The 19,370-nt window shown below is 37.0% G+C and overlaps 1 protein-coding gene across 4 annotated transcripts in view; it reads right to left on the bottom strand.

Moving 5' to 3' along the window:
* LOC113675685 (pregnancy zone protein) overlaps window positions 1–19,370 on the bottom strand; it is a 41,857-nt gene that overhangs the window by 10,941 nt on the left and 11,546 nt on the right. Inside the window, exons 9-22 of one of the 4 annotated variants that reach the window (XM_027192281.2) lie at window positions 18,840–18,924; window positions 17,783–17,897; window positions 17,071–17,322; window positions 15,888–16,064; window positions 15,393–15,494; window positions 14,393–14,467; window positions 13,509–13,727; window positions 12,216–12,365; window positions 11,520–11,678; window positions 11,295–11,367; window positions 9,117–9,309; window positions 1,540–1,771; window positions 489–725; window positions 94–145 (exon numbers count right to left, since the gene is read on the bottom strand). In XM_027192281.2, coding sequence (XP_027048082.2) covers window positions 94–145; window positions 489–725; window positions 1,540–1,771; window positions 9,117–9,309; window positions 11,295–11,367; window positions 11,520–11,678; window positions 12,216–12,365; window positions 13,509–13,727; window positions 14,393–14,467; window positions 15,393–15,494; window positions 15,888–16,064; window positions 17,071–17,322; window positions 17,783–17,897; window positions 18,840–18,924 — 2,121 coding nt within the window. Of the gene's footprint in view, window positions 1–93; window positions 146–488; window positions 726–1,539; window positions 1,772–3,481; window positions 3,693–6,408; window positions 6,605–9,116; window positions 9,310–11,294; window positions 11,368–11,519; window positions 11,679–12,215; window positions 12,366–13,508; window positions 13,728–14,392; window positions 14,468–15,392; window positions 15,495–15,887; window positions 16,065–17,070; window positions 17,323–17,782; window positions 17,898–18,839; window positions 18,925–19,370 lie in introns of all 4 variants that reach the window. The other 3 variants (XM_089202907.1, XM_089202908.1, XM_089202906.1) reach the window with 3 other exon arrangements.

The following is a 19,370-nucleotide window of genomic DNA, read 5'->3' as shown; positions in this document are numbered from 1 at the left end:
CGACATTCAATCGAAAAGCAGTCTAAAGTTCATCAGCTTGATAAATTGAAATCTCGATAGGAACTGAAGGTAAACAGAGAAAGCCCTTCATACCTTTGAGGCATACAAAGCTGTTGTACGTGTACTCCTGTCGGATTCCTTCAGGCTAAATGATCAAGAAAAGTACAAATGTAGGAGTGAGAAACTACAATAAAGACGACCTTTCACAAAACCTAAAGTTCTCCACAGCACCGAATAAAACGGTGGTAATCACTGGTCTTAAAATGTGAATACTAAAGAATATTCCATAATATAGCCAGAAATTAGAGACCACGACAGTGTGCCGATCACCTTAAGAGCAGGCAAGGTGATATTGTTACTTAAACCAGCACCTCGAGTTAGAAAAGATTCACCTGAACACCACCTCGATTTTCATTTGATAACCGCAACTTCAGTGTAGTTCATGAACACAGTGTAATAATAGGGTAAAGAAAAATCACTAATTGCACCTCAACAAGTAATTTCCTTGTGACAGCATCAGTGACACCAAGAGCAAACTGTTCTACTCCTTCATCACACATTGATGAATTGATATCTTTAGCCACAACAGTCAGAGGGATTTCACCCAATTTCTTTGGAACTATGTTGAAGCGAACAGAGATGGCTTCATTGCTGCATACACAGACAGAGCGAGACTTATTGGACACTATCCTGTAGTAAAGAGACTCTTCGAGAGTCAGGCGAATCTACAACAGAAGAAAACAGAGAGAGAGAGACATGTTTAGCGAGGTTTTTAAAAAAATCTCGTTCCGACAAAAGGGCTAAAATGTGTTTCTTTATTTGTTAAAAATATCTATTACGTTTTCCTTAGAGTGCAAATTGCTGTTATAATTGACACTATTCCATGAGAGTAAAGTTTGTCAACCCTTCAGTATCTATCTTTTCCATGCTCTTCTCTATTTCCTCTGACACTGTCAAGGAGAATTCGTTTTAACAATCAAAGCTTCTTAGATTGATGATCATTTCCTTTATTCTCATGATCTCTAATAATGCATGATTCCGAAGTATTACTGTAAATATTCAGACTGAGTAGTGAATATTACTGTGAGGAGAAATTAGAAGCTGGTCACTTTCAGGATTCAAACAGTTAACGTGCTAAATAAAGAATTTATCCCACCGTACCCAAATAAGTTCCAAGTGAATGTTATGACTCAAAATGGGGCAACCACGCGTCTTGTTCACTCTCAAACGGGAATGTGAATTATGTATAAAAAGGTAAAAAAACTATGGATGATGTCAGAATGTGTCTTCAATTCTGAGTAATTTATTGAAACAAAACCTCAGTTGAGTATCAAGAAATTTTTTGCATCCTCATTTGTCCATAATTTGCTGCACAAATGCATGTGGATCGGCAAATACATAACTACATAATCTGTATACACTTCTAAGTTAGGGATTTCGTAATTCAAGCAGGGATACGTCCCATTTTGATTCAACACATTCTATCAGAAATCAAAGAAATTAAGAACCATAGTTATTCCTGCAGTTGGTAGCACTTACCGTAAGACACTTGTTCTCATAGTTGAAGACTGTTGCTATAATGAACACTTCCTCGCCACGGATAACAGAGTAAGGCAGGGTTATGGAAACAAAGAAAGGCTGGAAAACCTTGAGCGAGGTGGGCTGTGAAATACCAAGTCCAGCTGAATCAGACATAGCGAAAGCACTTGCTACCCAGGTAGTGATTGTGTCAGGTACCTTGGCCATGATAACTTTCTTTCCAGTATCAGGGCTGTTCAATTAAAAAATAATTTAAAAAAAAAACAGTAATTGTCATGACTTTACACTTTACTGTTTCTTCAATTAAAGTCCTCCTCACGTTACAGAGATGCTGGTGTTTTGTTTGTTTTAGCGAGATGGTTGTTTCAAATTTTTTTATGGTTACCCCTCTCGTTCTACGAAAGAAATAAATAAAATACAATCTGTAATATATGTATACAGATAAATACAATAACATCAACTTTCTGGGTAACTGCTCCAGAAAATTTATAGGTCCCCTGTAATACACCACAGGGCAACTCTTCACTGTCCAATTCCAATTCAGGAAATTGCTGTCTTTAATTGTTTCTAAAATTATGTTAGCAAGCAATGACACAAATTGCATTCATTCAAAGACACGCAATTTTCAACAGTAACCAATAGTTTAGTCACTCAGTAAGCAAGTGAGATTTAATATCAAGTCTTACGCCTTACGCCTAAAATGATCATAGCCTGCAAAACAGGCCTTCAGTTTTAGCCTAATCAGAGGTGAGTGCTCGGCAGATGCAAATCAGGAGTTATGGCTTGACCTTTTCCCTCATCTTGATCTCCCTAAATATGTCAAAAAAAAGTGCCTGTTTTCAGGCTTATGCCATTATGGTGAAATTGACCAATCAGTCTCCACCGACCAGAATTGTTAAATTCAACTGACTAGCAACTCTTCCCTTGACTATAATGTTGACTTGCACTCGGGTTGTCGAGATGCTACTGACAGTCAACAATGACAGTTCCTTTCAAAATTACTCACACTCAACCAGTCACATCACATGATCAAAAACGAACATTTTACTTCTTAAAGCAGGACGGGCCACATCATTAAGTTCGCAGCTATGGAACACTGAACTGATCCATAGTTCATACATTACCAGAAGTATATAACTTCTTACACAAATAAAATTATATCGTTACAACAATAGCACAATTTCACGCTTCTTTTACTACTACAACTTAAAATATGTCCTTTGCAAACTCAGTTATCACAAATAAACTCCAAACTATCCGCACAAGAAAAAACGAAATCTAAGTGTTTTGAGCTTAATTTTGAAAAATTGTCAATCAACACATTGGTTTAGTGATTGACGGCATTTAACACACATTAAAAAGAATTTTACCAGTACTCATGTTTTTCATTGTTTCCTTCCACATTACTTCAAACAAACAGCAATAGGAACATTAAGAAATTTGTAAAGATTTTCTAGAGTTTGTTACTATCACGGAGTAACCCTTGGCCTTTGTTTGACTCACAAACGTGCACCGTGCAACTACCTGGTTGTCAAAAAACCTGAAAGACGATGATTTTGACACACAAAAAAATCTACCTGGACGACCTTACATGCATGCAGTGTTTTAAATGCTGTGACTTTTGTAAATGAAACTTGTTTCCAGGCTTCGTTCCCTTTTTCCGAAACAAATTTCAGGACTTTTTCAGGATTTTTCCAGGACTCAGATTGATTTTTCAGGTCTCCAAATTTCACCTTAAACCCTTTCACTACCAACATATCAAAATTAAATTCTCCTTACCATCTGCACACATTTTTATAACGTAAATTCTGAAAACTTTATTGCTTAAGTTAGGCAGAATTCCGGACTTTCCAAGACTTGTAGTCTTTTTCCAGCGCAGTCCGGGAAAATGTCAAAATGAATCTCCACCAAAGATTTCTAAGCTACGTTATTCCTATCTTACTTGATTACTTCCTCCGTCCAGAGCCATGTCTCAGGAAAGTTCTTACGAACAAGCTTTCCTGTTCTTTCTTCTTTTCTTTCCTTTTTCTCAATATTTGGTTGTTTCTTTGGTTTGTTTCTGTGGTATGTTGTCGGCCTGACTGACTGACGAAAGTTCAACCATAGACCAAATGACCCCCTTCTTCGAGCTATTGTTCGAAGATGATGGCGCCCTAAAATATGAACATGTTATCTTATACTTCATACACCATACCAACTAAGTGATGCACTCAGGTAGCATCCCTTAAGGTTTACCAAATAGTTCATTGCTATCCATTTACACTCCAGGGAGGACAAAGCTATTCCGAGAGTAAGGTTACTTTCTCAGCATAATCATATGATCTTTAACACACTTTGAACCAGTCCTTTCAGTTGGAGTTCCGCTAGTTTGTCACCAAACCACCCCACCTTTCCCAAATAACATCATTATTCTGCAAAGCCACAAAAATAGCAATTCGACAGAGCAAATGGTTTGTTACCATAGTGAGTTAAAATGCATAGCTTACATCGTAAAATTATGTTATTTCTAACAAAAGCTACTTTTCAGTTTCTTGATTTTGCCAGTTAGAGTTGACAAAAATTTTGCATTAAATTTATGCTATAAACCACCCTCAATATAAATTTTTCTAATGCATTACACGAAGAGTGAATTCATGAAATAATGACAGTGACAATAAGATAACAGAGAATGGGTTAAGAACATCGTTGTGGCAGAATGCATGATTAAGCAATAGACTTAAATGAAAGTCTCTCCTTTTCCCTTACTTAACCAAGTGAAATTTCCTTGATTATCACACGGTGGACAGGACAGTACGCTTCATCAAAACTTGAGATCACTACTTTCCAGCTCATGGGACAGAAGAGTTCAACAAATGTTAAAAAAATAATCCTGTAGACATATACTCTGAACTTGCATAAATTCCACTCAATTAAGTTGGAGTCTTGGATGAGAGAAATAATTCTTTTCACGGGGCAAATTGAGTGCGCACAATGTTATAATAATAATAATAATAATAATAATAATACATATCCAAGATCAAATCATAAACTTGTGAAAAAGTGTCTTCTATCTTTAATGTACTCCTTCTTTGATAACCTGTGTCGATTGTGCCATTCCCCTCTTAAACACAAATTCGTCCTTATCAACAGAGGGAGCCATGGTCTGCCAAAAGCAAAAAATCTTGTGGTTGATTGGTAATGTCTTACATTAGCCTCTCTTGACAAAGCAACCAAGTAATAATCAAATTCATGAAGGAAGTTCACTCTCCTTTAGCAGCGCCATTTGGGTCAATTGTTCGAAACCAGTGTTGTGTGCTCTTTCTGATGTATTTGCACAATCCACATCCAAAGTGACTTCGTTGTGAGACAAATGATTATACTTGGAACAGAAAGTGTGTTGACCACGATGACAAACTGTAACAATTTATACGATATAACCTTTCCACCCATTGCTTATTAAGGGCAAACTCTCACCCAGTCATTGTTGAGAAAATTCTCCTGGTTAGGATATGATACCAATATGAAGAAAATGCCTACTGACGTTAAGGGGTAAGGGTTAGATGCATAAATTCAGAATTGTGTTTAATTGCTATGCAGATCAGGATATATGGCAAATTCTGAGCAAAGCAGAATGAAGAAAAACGAGAGAAAAATTGAGATTAATGAAGGATACCTATCACATGTGAACCTCGTAATGGCCAGTCTCTCTCTCCCTCTCTTTCCTTCTCTCCCCCCCCCCCTTTCTCCCTCTCCCCCTAAAGGAGCGTCTTCTCTTCTCTTATCCAACCATGTGTAGCCTCTTGATTACCAGTCTGTACAAAGTACAGCACTCCTCATGAAAAGTATATATATAATTGTTCATGGCTCATAGGACTGAATAGTATGTCAAACGTGAAAACATCTTAAAGACATTTGCTCTAAAAACCATCCGTGATTGGTCACTGAGAGTCTATTTCCCCTTGAAGAGCAGGTTGAGTATGTACATAGTTTTAAAAAAAGATTCCATGAATGTACAATGAACTCATGGGGTGGTGTCCTCTATCTTTGATGATGTGCCCCCTCCTTGATGTAAAAAATATACTTCTTCCACGATGAAAAAATATCTTCCTCTTCAAAGGAGCTATGGTGTGGCAAATGCTAAACTCTTGTAGACACACGGTTATTCATTCCATTGTTCTCTCTTGAAAAGCCAAATGATCTTCGGAAACTTCACAAAAGCACTTTACTGTCCTTTTAAAGAACTAGTTTGGTACTTATGTATAGCCGGCACTGGGTACAAAACTTCATTTATTTGCACCTCCTTTCGTCCAGCCAGTAACTGAGAACAAATCTTACAAAAATATTTTTCTCCGCACAGGCTCGATCCAAAACGAACAAGTTACAAAGTAACCCTGTACTTCCATCCCTTCCTTTCTAGCACTTTCACACTTTTACCACACCAAGAAGTTCCCTCCCAGTAATTAACAACTAATTTAGACTTATAGGAATCAAATTATTAGATGCAAACTGGGTAGCACGAACAGGTAATTGAATTAAAATTTTGGTGAGCGAATTGTAAATAGTGCTAAAAGGAACTGACGTTGTCAGATTTCAAAGAATATCATTTGAAAAACGAGTTTGCCAGTAATCAGCAGAAACTAACAATGCTGAGGCCTTGGTCAATTTCTGTCCATTTTAGGTAAAAATGAGAGCCTAATAAACAGACCTGTTCCTAACCAAAATGCAAACAACACTCCAATTAGCTCTGTGTTCAGCCTGTTATGACATTTCATTGACATGTTTAAACAAAAATGTACACGAAAACCCTGATGAGTTCTTGAAGAAAATACAGATTAGAACACTAACGGTTCTTAGACACAAGTAACGCAAGGACAGATGGTGAAGTCTTACTTGACTACTTCCTCAGTCCAGAGCCAAGTCTCTGGAAATTCTTTACGGACTTTGACGGACTTTGTTCCACTTCCTTTCTGCACTTTGGGAGTGTCAGTGTCACCTTCCATCAATGCGTCCTCCTCCTCCTCCATAACGGGGTCAGGCCCCGCGTTTCTCATCAATGGCGCAATTGGGCCAAACCCTGAATAAAGATCTGAAAGAGTTATTGATGTTTACATGCCAAAAACTGAATAGGTTGAACTGTGTTTAGGGTAAGTTCAAAGTTTTTTTTCCTTTCTAGGAAATTAGCTTGATCTTATCCAAGTTTCAACCTTGTCAAGCAACAACAGAGATAGGGGTACCACTAATCCTCCTAAATGGGATGCTACCTGGCATACCTTTTCATTCATTGCTACCCATTTATACTGCAGGGTGGAGAGAGGAATTGTGGAGGTCGGGGGCTTGGCTCCGGAACACATCACAATGACCCTAGCCAAAGTCTAAACGAACCCTTTTGATCAGAGTGCAGGGTTTCTTATCATCAACTCACCCGAGATGTAATATTATTTGGCAAAGCTGCCAAAAGGAGTGTGACAAAGCGTGTGTTTGGCTCTCGCATTCAGTGAAATGCGTAAAGGCATATTAGTTCTAAATTACTATGCACATTAGGAAATATGGCAGACTTTGAGCTCAGTGATGGAATTAGGAAAAGTGAGAGAAAAATTGAGTATGCAGGATACATATCACAGATGAACCTATACAGGTCTAACTCTCCAGAAAGCTCTCTCAAGCTTGTGTAAGAAAGAAGAGTGAAAACTACAGTTGAACGTGTAGTAAGCAGTACTGTAGAAAGAGGCCACCCTGTACTTAGTAGTCAGTTGTCAAACTCCTGTAGTTATTTACCCCAAAACACTGTAATTTTCACCACTATTACGAAGTCACCTCTATTAAGCCGTTGAGTTCACCCTTCGCCTAGTCCCAACGGCATGTTTCTGTTGTCTTCCACCTGTATTGGACAGTCACGTGAGGTGGAACCAATCAGATAAAACTAACAAACTTTCCAGTATCCTAAATCCACGTTTAAATCCTGAAACCAATGCCACTCGTATCAGCTGTTTTTGAGCGAGTTTTTATCAACTATGGCATAAAATGGCGCTTTTCACCATTTTTTTACAATACCCCTATTCTGTAGAACCTGATTTAAGCAGTTAACCTGTGTTAACCCTGTAACCCCTAAGAGCGATTAGCACCTAACTTCTCCTTACAATATCATCCCCGAATCATAGATTAGTATGGAGAGTTTGCATACTGATGTTGAGGTGTAAAGGGTCAAACGGTCACCCTGCCATTCCCCATGGGTGAACCCTTAATACAGGTTTGACTGTACTGTATGAGGTCTGAGTGATAACGAAAATAAAAAGATGAATATAATCATCAAAAGAGGACTAACAAAGAGTTTGGTACATTGTTCAGGCTGAATGATTGATTGGGTTGTACAACAAATAAAACAGCATTATTTAACCATGTGTGCCTTCATTGATTCTCAGTGCAAAGTGCAAAGCACAGCCTTCCTCATACTAAAGTTGATTTCAATGCTATCTAGATCTTAGAATTGAATAGCATATCAGAAACATGTGCTCTAAATTCAATTGCGTAAAATCCACTCTACAGAGTCACTTCTCTATCCATCTTTGATGGGAGTCTATTTTCCTTTTGAGGAGTACGTTGAGTGTGCAAAGAATTAAAACAAAAAACCAAAAAAACAAAGGACTGAACAATGAAGTTATGGACTAGTGTCCTCCATCTTTGACGATCTGCTTCTTCCTTGATGGGGTAAAAATGTACTTCTTCTTGGGTAAAAAAAAATCTTCCTCTTCAGCACAAGGAGCTGTGGCCTAGCAAATGCCAAACCCCTGTACACACATGGTTATTTCTTGCATTGCTCTCTCTCTTGAAAAAGCCACGTGGATCTTGATTGAATTCATAAAAGCACTTCACTGTCCTTTGAGGGAGCCAGTTTGGTACTTGTGTTCACCTCTTGATATATTTGTAACCCTTTTCCTTTGTTCATATATTGAGGATAACACTTAAAAAAAACGCTCTGTGCAGGCTCGATTCAAAACGAATACGTTTTGAAGTAACCCTGTAAACATCCCTTACAATCAAAATTGAACTGAACGTGCATCATTTTTTAAACTTACACATTTTTCCAACACCAGGTAGCTCTGAAAGTAATTGAAAACTGATTTGTCTAAAAAGGAATCAAACATTGGATGCAAAGTGCGTAGCATGAACAGGTAATTGCTCTTGCCTTGAGCCGACCAAAACTGAAATTAAATCTTAGCTAGAGAGTTGCATGTAGTCCCGAAGAAAACTGATGCTGTCAGAATTTGAACAATGTCACTTGCAAAAGTGTTTGCTGGTAATTAGAAGAAACCAGCAAGTGCTACATATGCAGGCCTTAGTCAGTTCCTGTCCGTTTTAGGTAAAAAAAAAAAAGAGAGGCTTGGATACTAAGCTGTTCTTGTGAAAAATGCACAAACATATCAATTTGCTCTCATTTGATATGTTGTGTTCAGCCTGTTATGACAATTTAGTGACATATTTAAACAAATTTTTACATCAAAAGGTTGATGTGTGCCTGAATAAAACACAGATTAGAACACTTCTAGCAGTCCTTCAGATCCATGATACAAGCAACACAAGGACAGGTAGTGAAGTCTTACTTGATAAGTTCCTCAGTCCAGAGCCAAGTCTCTGGAAATTCTTTACGGACTTTGACGGACTTTGTTTTTTTTTGTTTTCCTTTCTTCAGTATGGGAGTGTCAGTGGCAGCAATAGGTGACAACAACATGGGTGACAACTCAGCTCTCTCTTGAGGAGGGCCATTCCTGAACGTAGGGTGGTCAACAAAGAAATCTGAAAGAGGCATGGATATTTACATACCAAAATGCTAGAAGTCCTTTGGGCTGCGTTTTGCGTAAGTTCAAAGTTCTTTTTTCCTCTGCAGGAAATTATCTTAACTTGATGGCCAATCCCGACTTCCTCAGTAACATGCAACTGGGATTTAGTATTGCCACTTTCTCCCAACAGGAATCATGCGAGTTCCCCCAGTATTTCATCAGGTTTCCCTGACAATTTGCTGGTATCCACTATACACCAAAAGTAGAGAGACACACTGTGCATACCATGTCTCTCCATACAGTCTCGGAAAATAATGTTCACCTCATCTAGGAAGAGGAATTTCTTCTTTAGAGCTTCACTCGATGGATTCTTTAAACGTAGTGCCCAAACATGAGTCACTCCTTTTTTTCATAATTACAGTGAAAACAAACTGTTATGTGATCAACTCAATTATAGTGCGCCATAAGAGAGATATCAAAATCAGTATATCAATTTAGTGTCAATGGTTGTCAACATGTCTCAGAAATGGTTATTACGAGTGTAACTATCACAAAACAGGAACATGGGTAGACACAGATCTGATGCACCTCTACGGGAAGGATGGAGTCTTTTCCATGTATCTCACAAACTTAATTATTAAATGTACTTTGATTGTTGAAATGTTAATATCGCATGTGTACATGTATGTATTAAATACTGTTATCATTAAATATGTACAAAAATGAAGGTTCGCGTCGGATGCACTTCCTTAGGAAGGATCGAGTCTTTTCCATGTATCTTACAAACTCAATTCGTCTTGGTCACTTGTAGGAGTTATAAGGTTGAGTGCCCTTTATGACAACAACAAAATCTCATTCACTTCAAAGTTTGTCACTTAAAAAGGCAAGCTTAGAGGATATACTCCTATTTAAGCCTGATCGTGTAGTGCTACCACCTCGTTGCTCCACTATCCATCCACTTTTTTGCCCTGATGTACAGTGTAATAATGTCTCATATTTAGTATGATCTCCAACCCTAATATGTTCTTACAACGTAATAGTGGAAGTGCAACCTGACCAAATGAGCTCTGTGATAAAGATGTGTCCTATCTAGATACTGTATAACATGTCTGTCAAACTATGTAATCATGTAGCAGCTTACCAATACATGTGAAAACTAAAGCTTGTGGGCAAACGTTGACATTTGCAGGGATGATTAGCATTTATCAAAATATCAACTCACATTTTTACAGCGTGTTGAATAACCGCTAAATGGTACTTTTTTTCTAACATGATCATCACTAGTGTCAGAATTATTTGGATATCTTCAATTTCACGTATGGCATGGAGTTTTGTGCAACAATACTTAGGTAATGTATGTATAACTGTTATGTGTAATTTAAGGGATTACAAGGAAATCTTGGAAAAAAAAATATAAGGAAAAGTATTAAACAGTGAAAGAGGAGAGAGATTAAAGCAAATATTGAGCTAAAACTTCTTTAAAAGCACACGTCAGAATCACAATTATTATCACTGGAAGCCTAAGCACACAAAATTAAAATGAAGTTAACGACAAAGTCAGTAAGTGAGGTTTAACTGCACTGTTAGCAAGTTAGGAAAACACCTGTTTCCCCCATTTATAACAAACCACTGCAATATGCCGAATATTTCCAATTCTGAATTTCTGCATTTCCCTTTAGCTTCCTTTTCCTGTCCTGTGTCCCTTAACCCTTAAACCCCTCCATTCTCCTTGGCCCATGTATTCCCCTCTCACACTCCTCCTGTCCCATTTAATTAATGATCCCAGATAATGAACCAGAAGCAATGAACTTGCAAATTCTTCTAGGATGACAGTTAAATGGTAGGAATAATGAATAAGTGGTAGCAACAAGATGGTCATTAGGCAGGATTCCACTGAACTCAAAGATTCCATCGTCCAGATGTCATAGCATCTGCTACACTGACAAGTACTAGACCTTAAAATCCTCAATGACAACAACGAGAAAAGAAAAGAAAACTTACAAGGCGGACGAAAAGGCGTCTCGCATTTGGCAGTTTTAATTGTCAGATCAGAGAAGTATAAGATTCCACTATTCTGCAAGATAAGAAGGAATAATTGTTGAACTTCAATTCATTATGTAAAAAAAATCAGTGGAACAACCATCCTTCTCTTCACCAACAAACTCCATTTAAATAAATTTTTAGTGTAAATTTTGTAGAGATTTGTTCCAAGATGTGATAACTAACCTCAAAAGCACTTGAAGCATCCAAATCTTTTGAGTATCCAGGGAAAAATGATCGTCTGCGTCGCTGCCATGGGCCTCCCCACCAATATGGATTATAGCAACCAGAATGATCACTACCTCCAGAGGGCCCAACATCCTGAGAACTGAGTACTTGGATTGCCTGATAAGGTAATGTTTTAAGATGCCTTTAATTACATCACAAAATGGTTCAATCATTACTATCTTTCTTGTTAGTATAGAGTCCATGCATATTCTCGCAAATGGTTTTACAAGCCTTTTCAAAATTGATATTTTAATTTACCAAATTTGAGGTTATGGTTGCAATTGCATGATCTTAGTATGAGCTAAAAAAACCAAAAGCCATGAGAAACTCAAAGTAACCACAAAGCATCGTATGTTAACAATAAATGATACTGATATATTGACCAAAGTGACTTTTATGGATTTTTGCTGTAGGGTTGCTCCTTACGAACATTACATATTGTAATTAGGCACTTGCTGCCGCCTGGAAAAAATCTTGAGCCAGCTAAAGTGTTTTAAGTTTCATTTCTGACTACAAACTTTTCCTAGGACTCGAAAACTGGTAAGGAGAATTTATGTACATTTTTAAGGAATTAACACCTTAATAGATGTACCCTGGTAAACAGAGTTTGAGGAAACACTAGCAAAAAAATAGTAATAATAGTAATAATCTTACATCATCCTGAGAGAGCTCATTTCCTCCTTTCAAGAGATGAACACTTTTGTCGACAGCGGTCACAGCTACTTGAGATCCCGGCTCAGCTGTTATGATCAAACTGGTAGCTTCCCCTGGTTTTCTGATGCTATCACTAAAACGAATCTTTACCTGCATGTCAGACAAACACTCTTGATGTAAACCATGTTGTTGCTTTCTTATCAAAACAGTTATCACTTGTCTCTTCTCAAACATGTTTTCTCCATAATGTCTTAAATTAAAGGAGGCATTATACATTGGCCACTCGCAACCTGAATTGAATGCTCAGATGTAAAACATCATTCTGTAATTATTTATTTGCATAGATTAATTCTCCAAATGTTACACTTGTGTGTGACACGATTAGTTAAACTTGTAATGATACAGTAACTGTGATTTCAGATATTGTCATATGACTTAAATCAATATATAATTTCATTTAGGGTTACTTCCAACAAAGAAACCATAGAAAACGTCAAATCACAGTAAAACTTAGAACGTATAGATGACGAAACTACAAAATATTTTCACAGTTTTTGCTTTGCACGCGTGAGCTGACGGTGTTTGCTTTACTGAATTACCAGCCTCTGCCTTACCGCAGACCTCCAAACAAACTGGACAGTGTCACTCAGCAGATAATAGGCTAACAAAGAGTGTGAGGCATTTACGATACTCCTATATTGTCAGTGGGCAATTGGGATTTCAAGCTAAGATAAAAGAAACTCTAACTTCGATTTCGTCCTCTCTTTGGCCATTTGATGAAGACTCTTACTTCTCAGCGTTTTGCGAAATGTGCCAGACATTCCCTTTAGTTTATGCAGTGCAAGATGCGATGTAAACACAATATGCAAATCGAGATCCAGACAAAAAGCCCGCGGAAAACGTCAACACTCTGTTGGAGGCCTTTCCTATTATGACAACTTTTTCTCTTTAGAACAGGTTCCCTTTAAAACATCTTTTCAGCCGTATCTCCCGTTTTTTTTTTTGATTTTACAATTACTTTTACCGCAAATTAGACTTAACTTCTTTCTCTAAATGAAGAGAAAAACGATAAAATTTTGAAATTTTAGACAGACAGTAAATTTAACAAGTAAAAGCAAAGCAAACGGATACACCACAGTAAAATTAATGATGACAAGAGTCATACCAAGACATGTTTTTAGAAAGCATTATCGTGAGTTTAAAATTTGTTTTGATCCTCTGTAAAATGTGTTCTTTTTTTTTAATAGCGGTATAATGAAGTTATTGAGAATCCCTTCTCAAATGCCGGATTACCTCATTTTCCAATTTGTCTTCCACATCAATTTGCAAATTATCTGCAACAGTTTCCAAGTCACCGCGCACATAGAACAATAACAGTCGGGATGACGGTACCATCCTCTGAGTAACAACAAACTGAACAAATCCACTGGTGGTAAACATCCCTTTCCCTTTATAATTCTTCATTTCATGGAGATTCCTTCCTTGAGCTACGAGAACTCCACGGCTGAATATCTGAAGATTAGAAAGCAAAACATTTTTAATCCAAGGATCCTTAAAAGGTCTTAAAGTAGGCAGTTTGAGTCAACCAATACTTCACTTGGAAAGTTTTTAGTGAAGTTTCTTGTTTGCCACCATTACCTGTACTAGATCTCTTTACAAACAAAAGATTTTTTCAGTAACAAGGCATTTCTGAGATGTCTAATTTCTTTGCTTTAAAAATAAGGGTAAATGCACAGACTTAGACAGAAATCTATCTGCATTCTTATCGCGCAAATAAAACTTGTTCTCACGTCAAAAGTTTGCATTTGGCCTGGTTTTGAAAGTGAGGGCTTATGAAACTTGGAAATGGTCTATCATTGTTTCATAGTTACAACAGCATGCAACTGTATTGGTTTAAATTCATCCCAAAATGGTTTTTAGCAGCAAAACAACATACACATTGACTGTTATTTCTTCCGATTTTTCATAAAGTATACTGCTCATTGTGGAAAAGACATTGGAAGTATTTTGGTTGGAATGCTAAACTCACAGTCAAGAGGGCCAATTGGAGCCTTGGAAGGATCATTGTGTTGTGCCCCGAGACAACCCAATATGGTGTACTTAGCTCTCAAGGTACCCCTTGCTAATCTAGAGTTCATCACCCTAATGGTGGTCTAGCTAATTTGAAAAACACTCACTTGGTAATAGAAAGTAATGTTCTTTGCATCAGCTATGGTGGTGAAGTCAAACTTAACTTTTGCAGTTGATCCAACCTGTTTTAAAAAGTAATGACTTTTATTACAGTGTGATATAAACGTGATAATTATTACTAATGTGTAAAGGCAGGAGAGTTATTGTAATGTCACGGCTCATCAAATGTGTCCCTAGCATGCACACATAATACAACTATGACCTGTACTACTTTATTTGAATTGGTTTGTATCGTGAGTTTGACTTGTAATGGCCTTAAATAAATTATGTTTCACCCTTTAACTCCCAAGATTTCATTACTTCTCCTTACTGACTGCCAAATGATTCTTATTGAGTTAGTTTGGAGAATTCGGTATCAGATTAAATAGTAGTCCCATAAATGATATTTTTCTTTATTCTCATCACTTGTCTGCGTAATATTGCATATATATAGTAGGGAGAAATTCTGTCTTAGTCACTCATGGGAGTTACAGGGTTAAACTCAACACGGAGTATTACTGACAATAATGTAAATGAACTGTTAAACCATTGTAAATTCAATGAGGTTGCAGCGTGACATGTGTTACTTGTGTCATACCACCGAGGTAATAATATATTCAACAACTAGGACCATGTGAACAACTTGTTCATCATGATAATCACACACCTAACAAACTGAACAAATACAACCATAGATGGTCTGGGGATCAACACTGGCTCCTCACAACATACATACATGTATGCTACTTGAGCCTTAAAATTAAGAGAAAAAAAAAGACCTTTCAATACTGAGAAACAATTCTTTATAAACCTGACTTACAATATTTGACAGTCAAACAACCCCTCTCCACTCTGGCAACTTCTGCTCATGTTGTGAAATGGTCTGTTGTTATTAATAACACCAGTCCTCATTTCACTAACCCAGACAATCCCACTAAGAGATAGTCTGATGCTCACGAGTTTGCTTTCTTTAATTTACAACTTAAAAAAAGAACATGCAAAACCAACCTTCAGTGGAGATGGAATTCTTTTCATTGATATGTAGCTGTTACTTGGGGAATACCAACGCTTAGCGTTATAATATGCTAATGTCTGCCACTGGTGCTTGGCCTTAGGAGTATTTAAGAAAAACAGAAAACTATTTAAGACAAATCAACTTTTAAACTTTTCTCATAACATAACTTAAATGTTAATCTAAATAGCAGGAGTCTTGCTTACTTAAAAAACTTACAATCTGTTTCATATGCTGATATCTTAAGTTTAATTATTAAATTTCAAAGCTGTTGATATATGTCAATCTCAAATGTCAACTCAAACATCAAAAATCAACTTTTGGAGAACAGCAATAAACAGGGCATGCAAGGAACAAGCCCTGGTACACTACACACTGATCCACCTGATTACCAGCACATAAACAAACTTGGACTTTGTTATGTTTTAAAAACATCCTGTCACAGGATGAGAACATGAATAAAAGGTTTAAGTCTCTCAAGACTTACTAACCTGAAGATTAAGTGATTTGGCATCAGAGGGAATTGCTGAACCATTAATCGAAAACTCAACAAGTCCACTTTCTGGTACAATGAAATATTTATCAAGCAATCTCCGCCCTCTTCCACGTATAACAATCTTAATTTGTGCCCCTTTCATTGGACTTCCATCAGGCTTGGTGGCTTTTACCTGTATAAGAAAAGGTAACAATAAAAGAGAAATGAGATTCAAAAGATACAAGTATCCAATTCAGTTGACTCATAATACTTTGAACTGTCATGAGAAATCATGATTTTTTTGATAAGAGTCGAAGCTATCAAAGGATGAAAAGAATTGAACAACATGATGTGAAATGAGGGGGAACACATCATATTCCCTATACATGTTTCCTTTCTGTTTAAAAAATGTATTTACCAGTAAACAGATTAATTCAATTAATTATACACTTTAGGTAAAGAAAATGAATTAATGAGACTTAAAACAAAGCAGAGGGTCTGACTGCAATACTAAACTACGGTGTTATACAAGGATTTCCAGCCCTGAGAAAAGCCATAACAATGCATGTGAAAAAACACAATATCTTTTTACGTGTGTTTGATATCACTAATCAGCTGCTGACACTTCACTCGCCTTTCACGCCACTCAGTCAGGTTGATGAATGAACAGCAAAGCCTTTATCATTCTCAATCTGTGGTTGTTTGTAACAATTTTCTCAATCCTTTCATTTTTATTCATTAATAACGTTTTTTCTTGTCAGTGAAGGGCTATGTATTTATTATATAATAAACACTCGAAGAGGAATTCCATATCTACGGGCGCCATGTATTATTCTATATATATTGTTCACGTAATCAAAAGAAATGACTACTGTTAGGTTAAAATTAAGGTGGGAATAGGTTTTAGTTTGAGTAAGTGCAAGTTTTAAGTCATCAAGGGTTGAAGTAAGAAGGAATCAACTGCTCTGTTTAATACAAACTTTAAGTAAGAAAAAACAACAGACTCTTACTTTTTACTCGTAATTGCTCGCCAAATTAATGGATACATACCACTGAACATTTTAACTGGTAATTCACTTCACAGTAACAGGCATTTTGGCAACACAGACAAGTTTAATTATACATTCTTCTGTGTAACAACTGAGATCAAAATTTACTGTTTTCTTTTTGTTTGTTGTATTAGTAGAAGTAATACAAACCTGCCCACTATAAGCCATGCCTGGCTTAAATTCTTTTGGTGTACTTGGAAGAAACTTCAGTTTTGCTGTTCTTCTGAAGATCTGACTTTCTGTTCCCGTAGCATTTTGAGAGATTCCTGTTGCTGTTTCCTTTACAGTGGCATTGATGGCAATCTTTGAATGTTCACAACCATAGCAATAGTAACTGTTGTACTGCTTAAATTTTTTCAACATATCCTCTGTCTTGATAGTCACATCCGTGCAGCCGTTAATCTGAAAAAGACAACAATGCCAATTTTACATGTAACTAATAGTTCGTGAGAAAAAAGTAAATTTAGATCCCTGACACCTAAATGTTTAATTAAACAAGTTTGTGAAACAACAGCAATAGACAGGTACAACATTTTCAATTAAAAAAGCTCTTTGAAACAGGATGAAAACTTGTCTAGGAGCAGGTCACCAAAGAAATTTCATTATAATATCTTTGTCATCTAAAATAAAAGTCACATGGAAAAATTCAACAACTTTGCAGCTCTTTCAAAATGACTAAAACATCAATGGAATGTTTTTGCTCCAAGCTTTCCATTGAAGCAAGTCAACAAAAAGGTTCCAGAACATGTTTTTCCTCTAAAGCAAAAGCTATGTGCAAAATCTTCGCAACTTTGCAGCTACTTTGAATTGACTAAAACATCAATGGAATGATTTCACTACAAGCCTTTCTATAAATTGTTACCTCTTTTTCTGTTGTTATTTGTGTTTCCAAAGACTTCCCTCTCCAGTACCAGTCAGGCAATTTCGTTTGAAAGAGCACTGAAACAGTTCCTTTCACTGGCTTTCCATAGGTGTATCTATGGAATCATTAATAACACGAGTCTTGAATCTGTAAACTGACTTATTACAATATCTAAGAACCTGTCTGTGTAGCAATAGGGTGAGTGATGTCTGGTTTCCATTTTACCGGCAACACACCCTGTCTTACCCTTCTTTTATTCCAGTCTCTTTCGTCCAAAGCTTTTGCTCATTATTCAGAGAAAAACAGAAGGCTAGAAGTCTGCTGAAATTTTAACCACAGATCCTTTCACTTAACTGAAACACTTATCAAAACACTGCATTATACTTAACAAATAGAGAAGCCTTGACTGTGCTCTGTTCTGTTGTAAAGCAGGCAGGAAGTGGCTAGAGCACTCAAGAAGTGTAGGGAGAAACACAAGACGTAGTCTCATACGTGTCTCTCCCCAATTCTTGAGCCATGATGAGCCAGCTTAGATGGGCTTCAGCATGATTGCAGTCACTTGGACACCGTCATGATTAGTGTGAATTTTAACAGTTATGCCAGTTTTTATTTTTCATCAGTCCGGTTTGTTTGGTTTTCTTTTTGAACATGAAACTATATATACTATATGAGTATTAGCTGTATTTGATTTTCATTACTGTACATAAGCTTGCAATCCAGCTAACTGTGCGGTTCTCTGCTCACATTAAAATAATGTAAATTACAGTGCCTGGCATGTTTGCAAGCCTTTGTTTCATTCTCCTGTTCCAAAATTTCACTTTCAGTTAACAAAAAAAAGAAAGAGAAGTCCAGGAGGTGGTCGGACATAGTAATATTTGGCAGATGGTGCGACAGCTTTAGTTCAGCTCTTGCTCTATGTTCTATTGTCTGGTAGAGCACATGCTTTCAACCAATGACATCATGCATTATATCCGAACTTTATTATGAACAGAAATATACATGTTTATAACAAAAATGTTGAGAATGCTCTCAAGACAAGACAAGATGTCTGACTTACTGAGCGCAAACCGTGGCTTTAATATCTTTGCTTTTCACTGCTACAAATGATGGAGGCTCAATGGTCACTTCAAACTTTGGCAGCACTGTAAGTTAAAAAAAGTTACAACACGTTACAAGTTGAACAACATAGCTGTTTGCATCCCACACTGAGTAAGAAGGAGGTTGTCTGTACAATAGCAACCTTTCAGTTCATAAAACAGATACAACAGACAGCAGTGCAAACATTTATGTTTGGCATATCCATCTGCAACCTAACAAGTACAGTAAGGATTCCATTTAGCACCCTCCTTCCAATAAGCTAGGGTACATGTACATTGAGATCAGTTTTGTCCTTTATGACGCGAGAGAGCAAGATAGTGAGTCTGAGTCCAGTAAGCTTCTTTGAACACAAACTTTAATCACTTGAGAGGCAGGTTACCTTTAGAGCTAACGAAACAACAACAACGCGATAGCGACTCTCTTATTATAAAATATGTTTTTTCCGTGTAACCCGAGAACTGACACGTGAGTAGTCCGAAGTGATTACATA

This window comes from Pocillopora damicornis, chromosome 4 (genome assembly GCF_964200805.1).
Source record: "Pocillopora damicornis chromosome 4, jaPocDami1.2, whole genome shotgun sequence".
NCBI classification, from domain to species: Eukaryota; Metazoa; Cnidaria; class Anthozoa; order Scleractinia; family Pocilloporidae; genus Pocillopora; species Pocillopora damicornis.
Note: the sequence above shows the minus strand (reverse complement) of the source record. Positions and strands in the feature narration are given on the sequence as shown.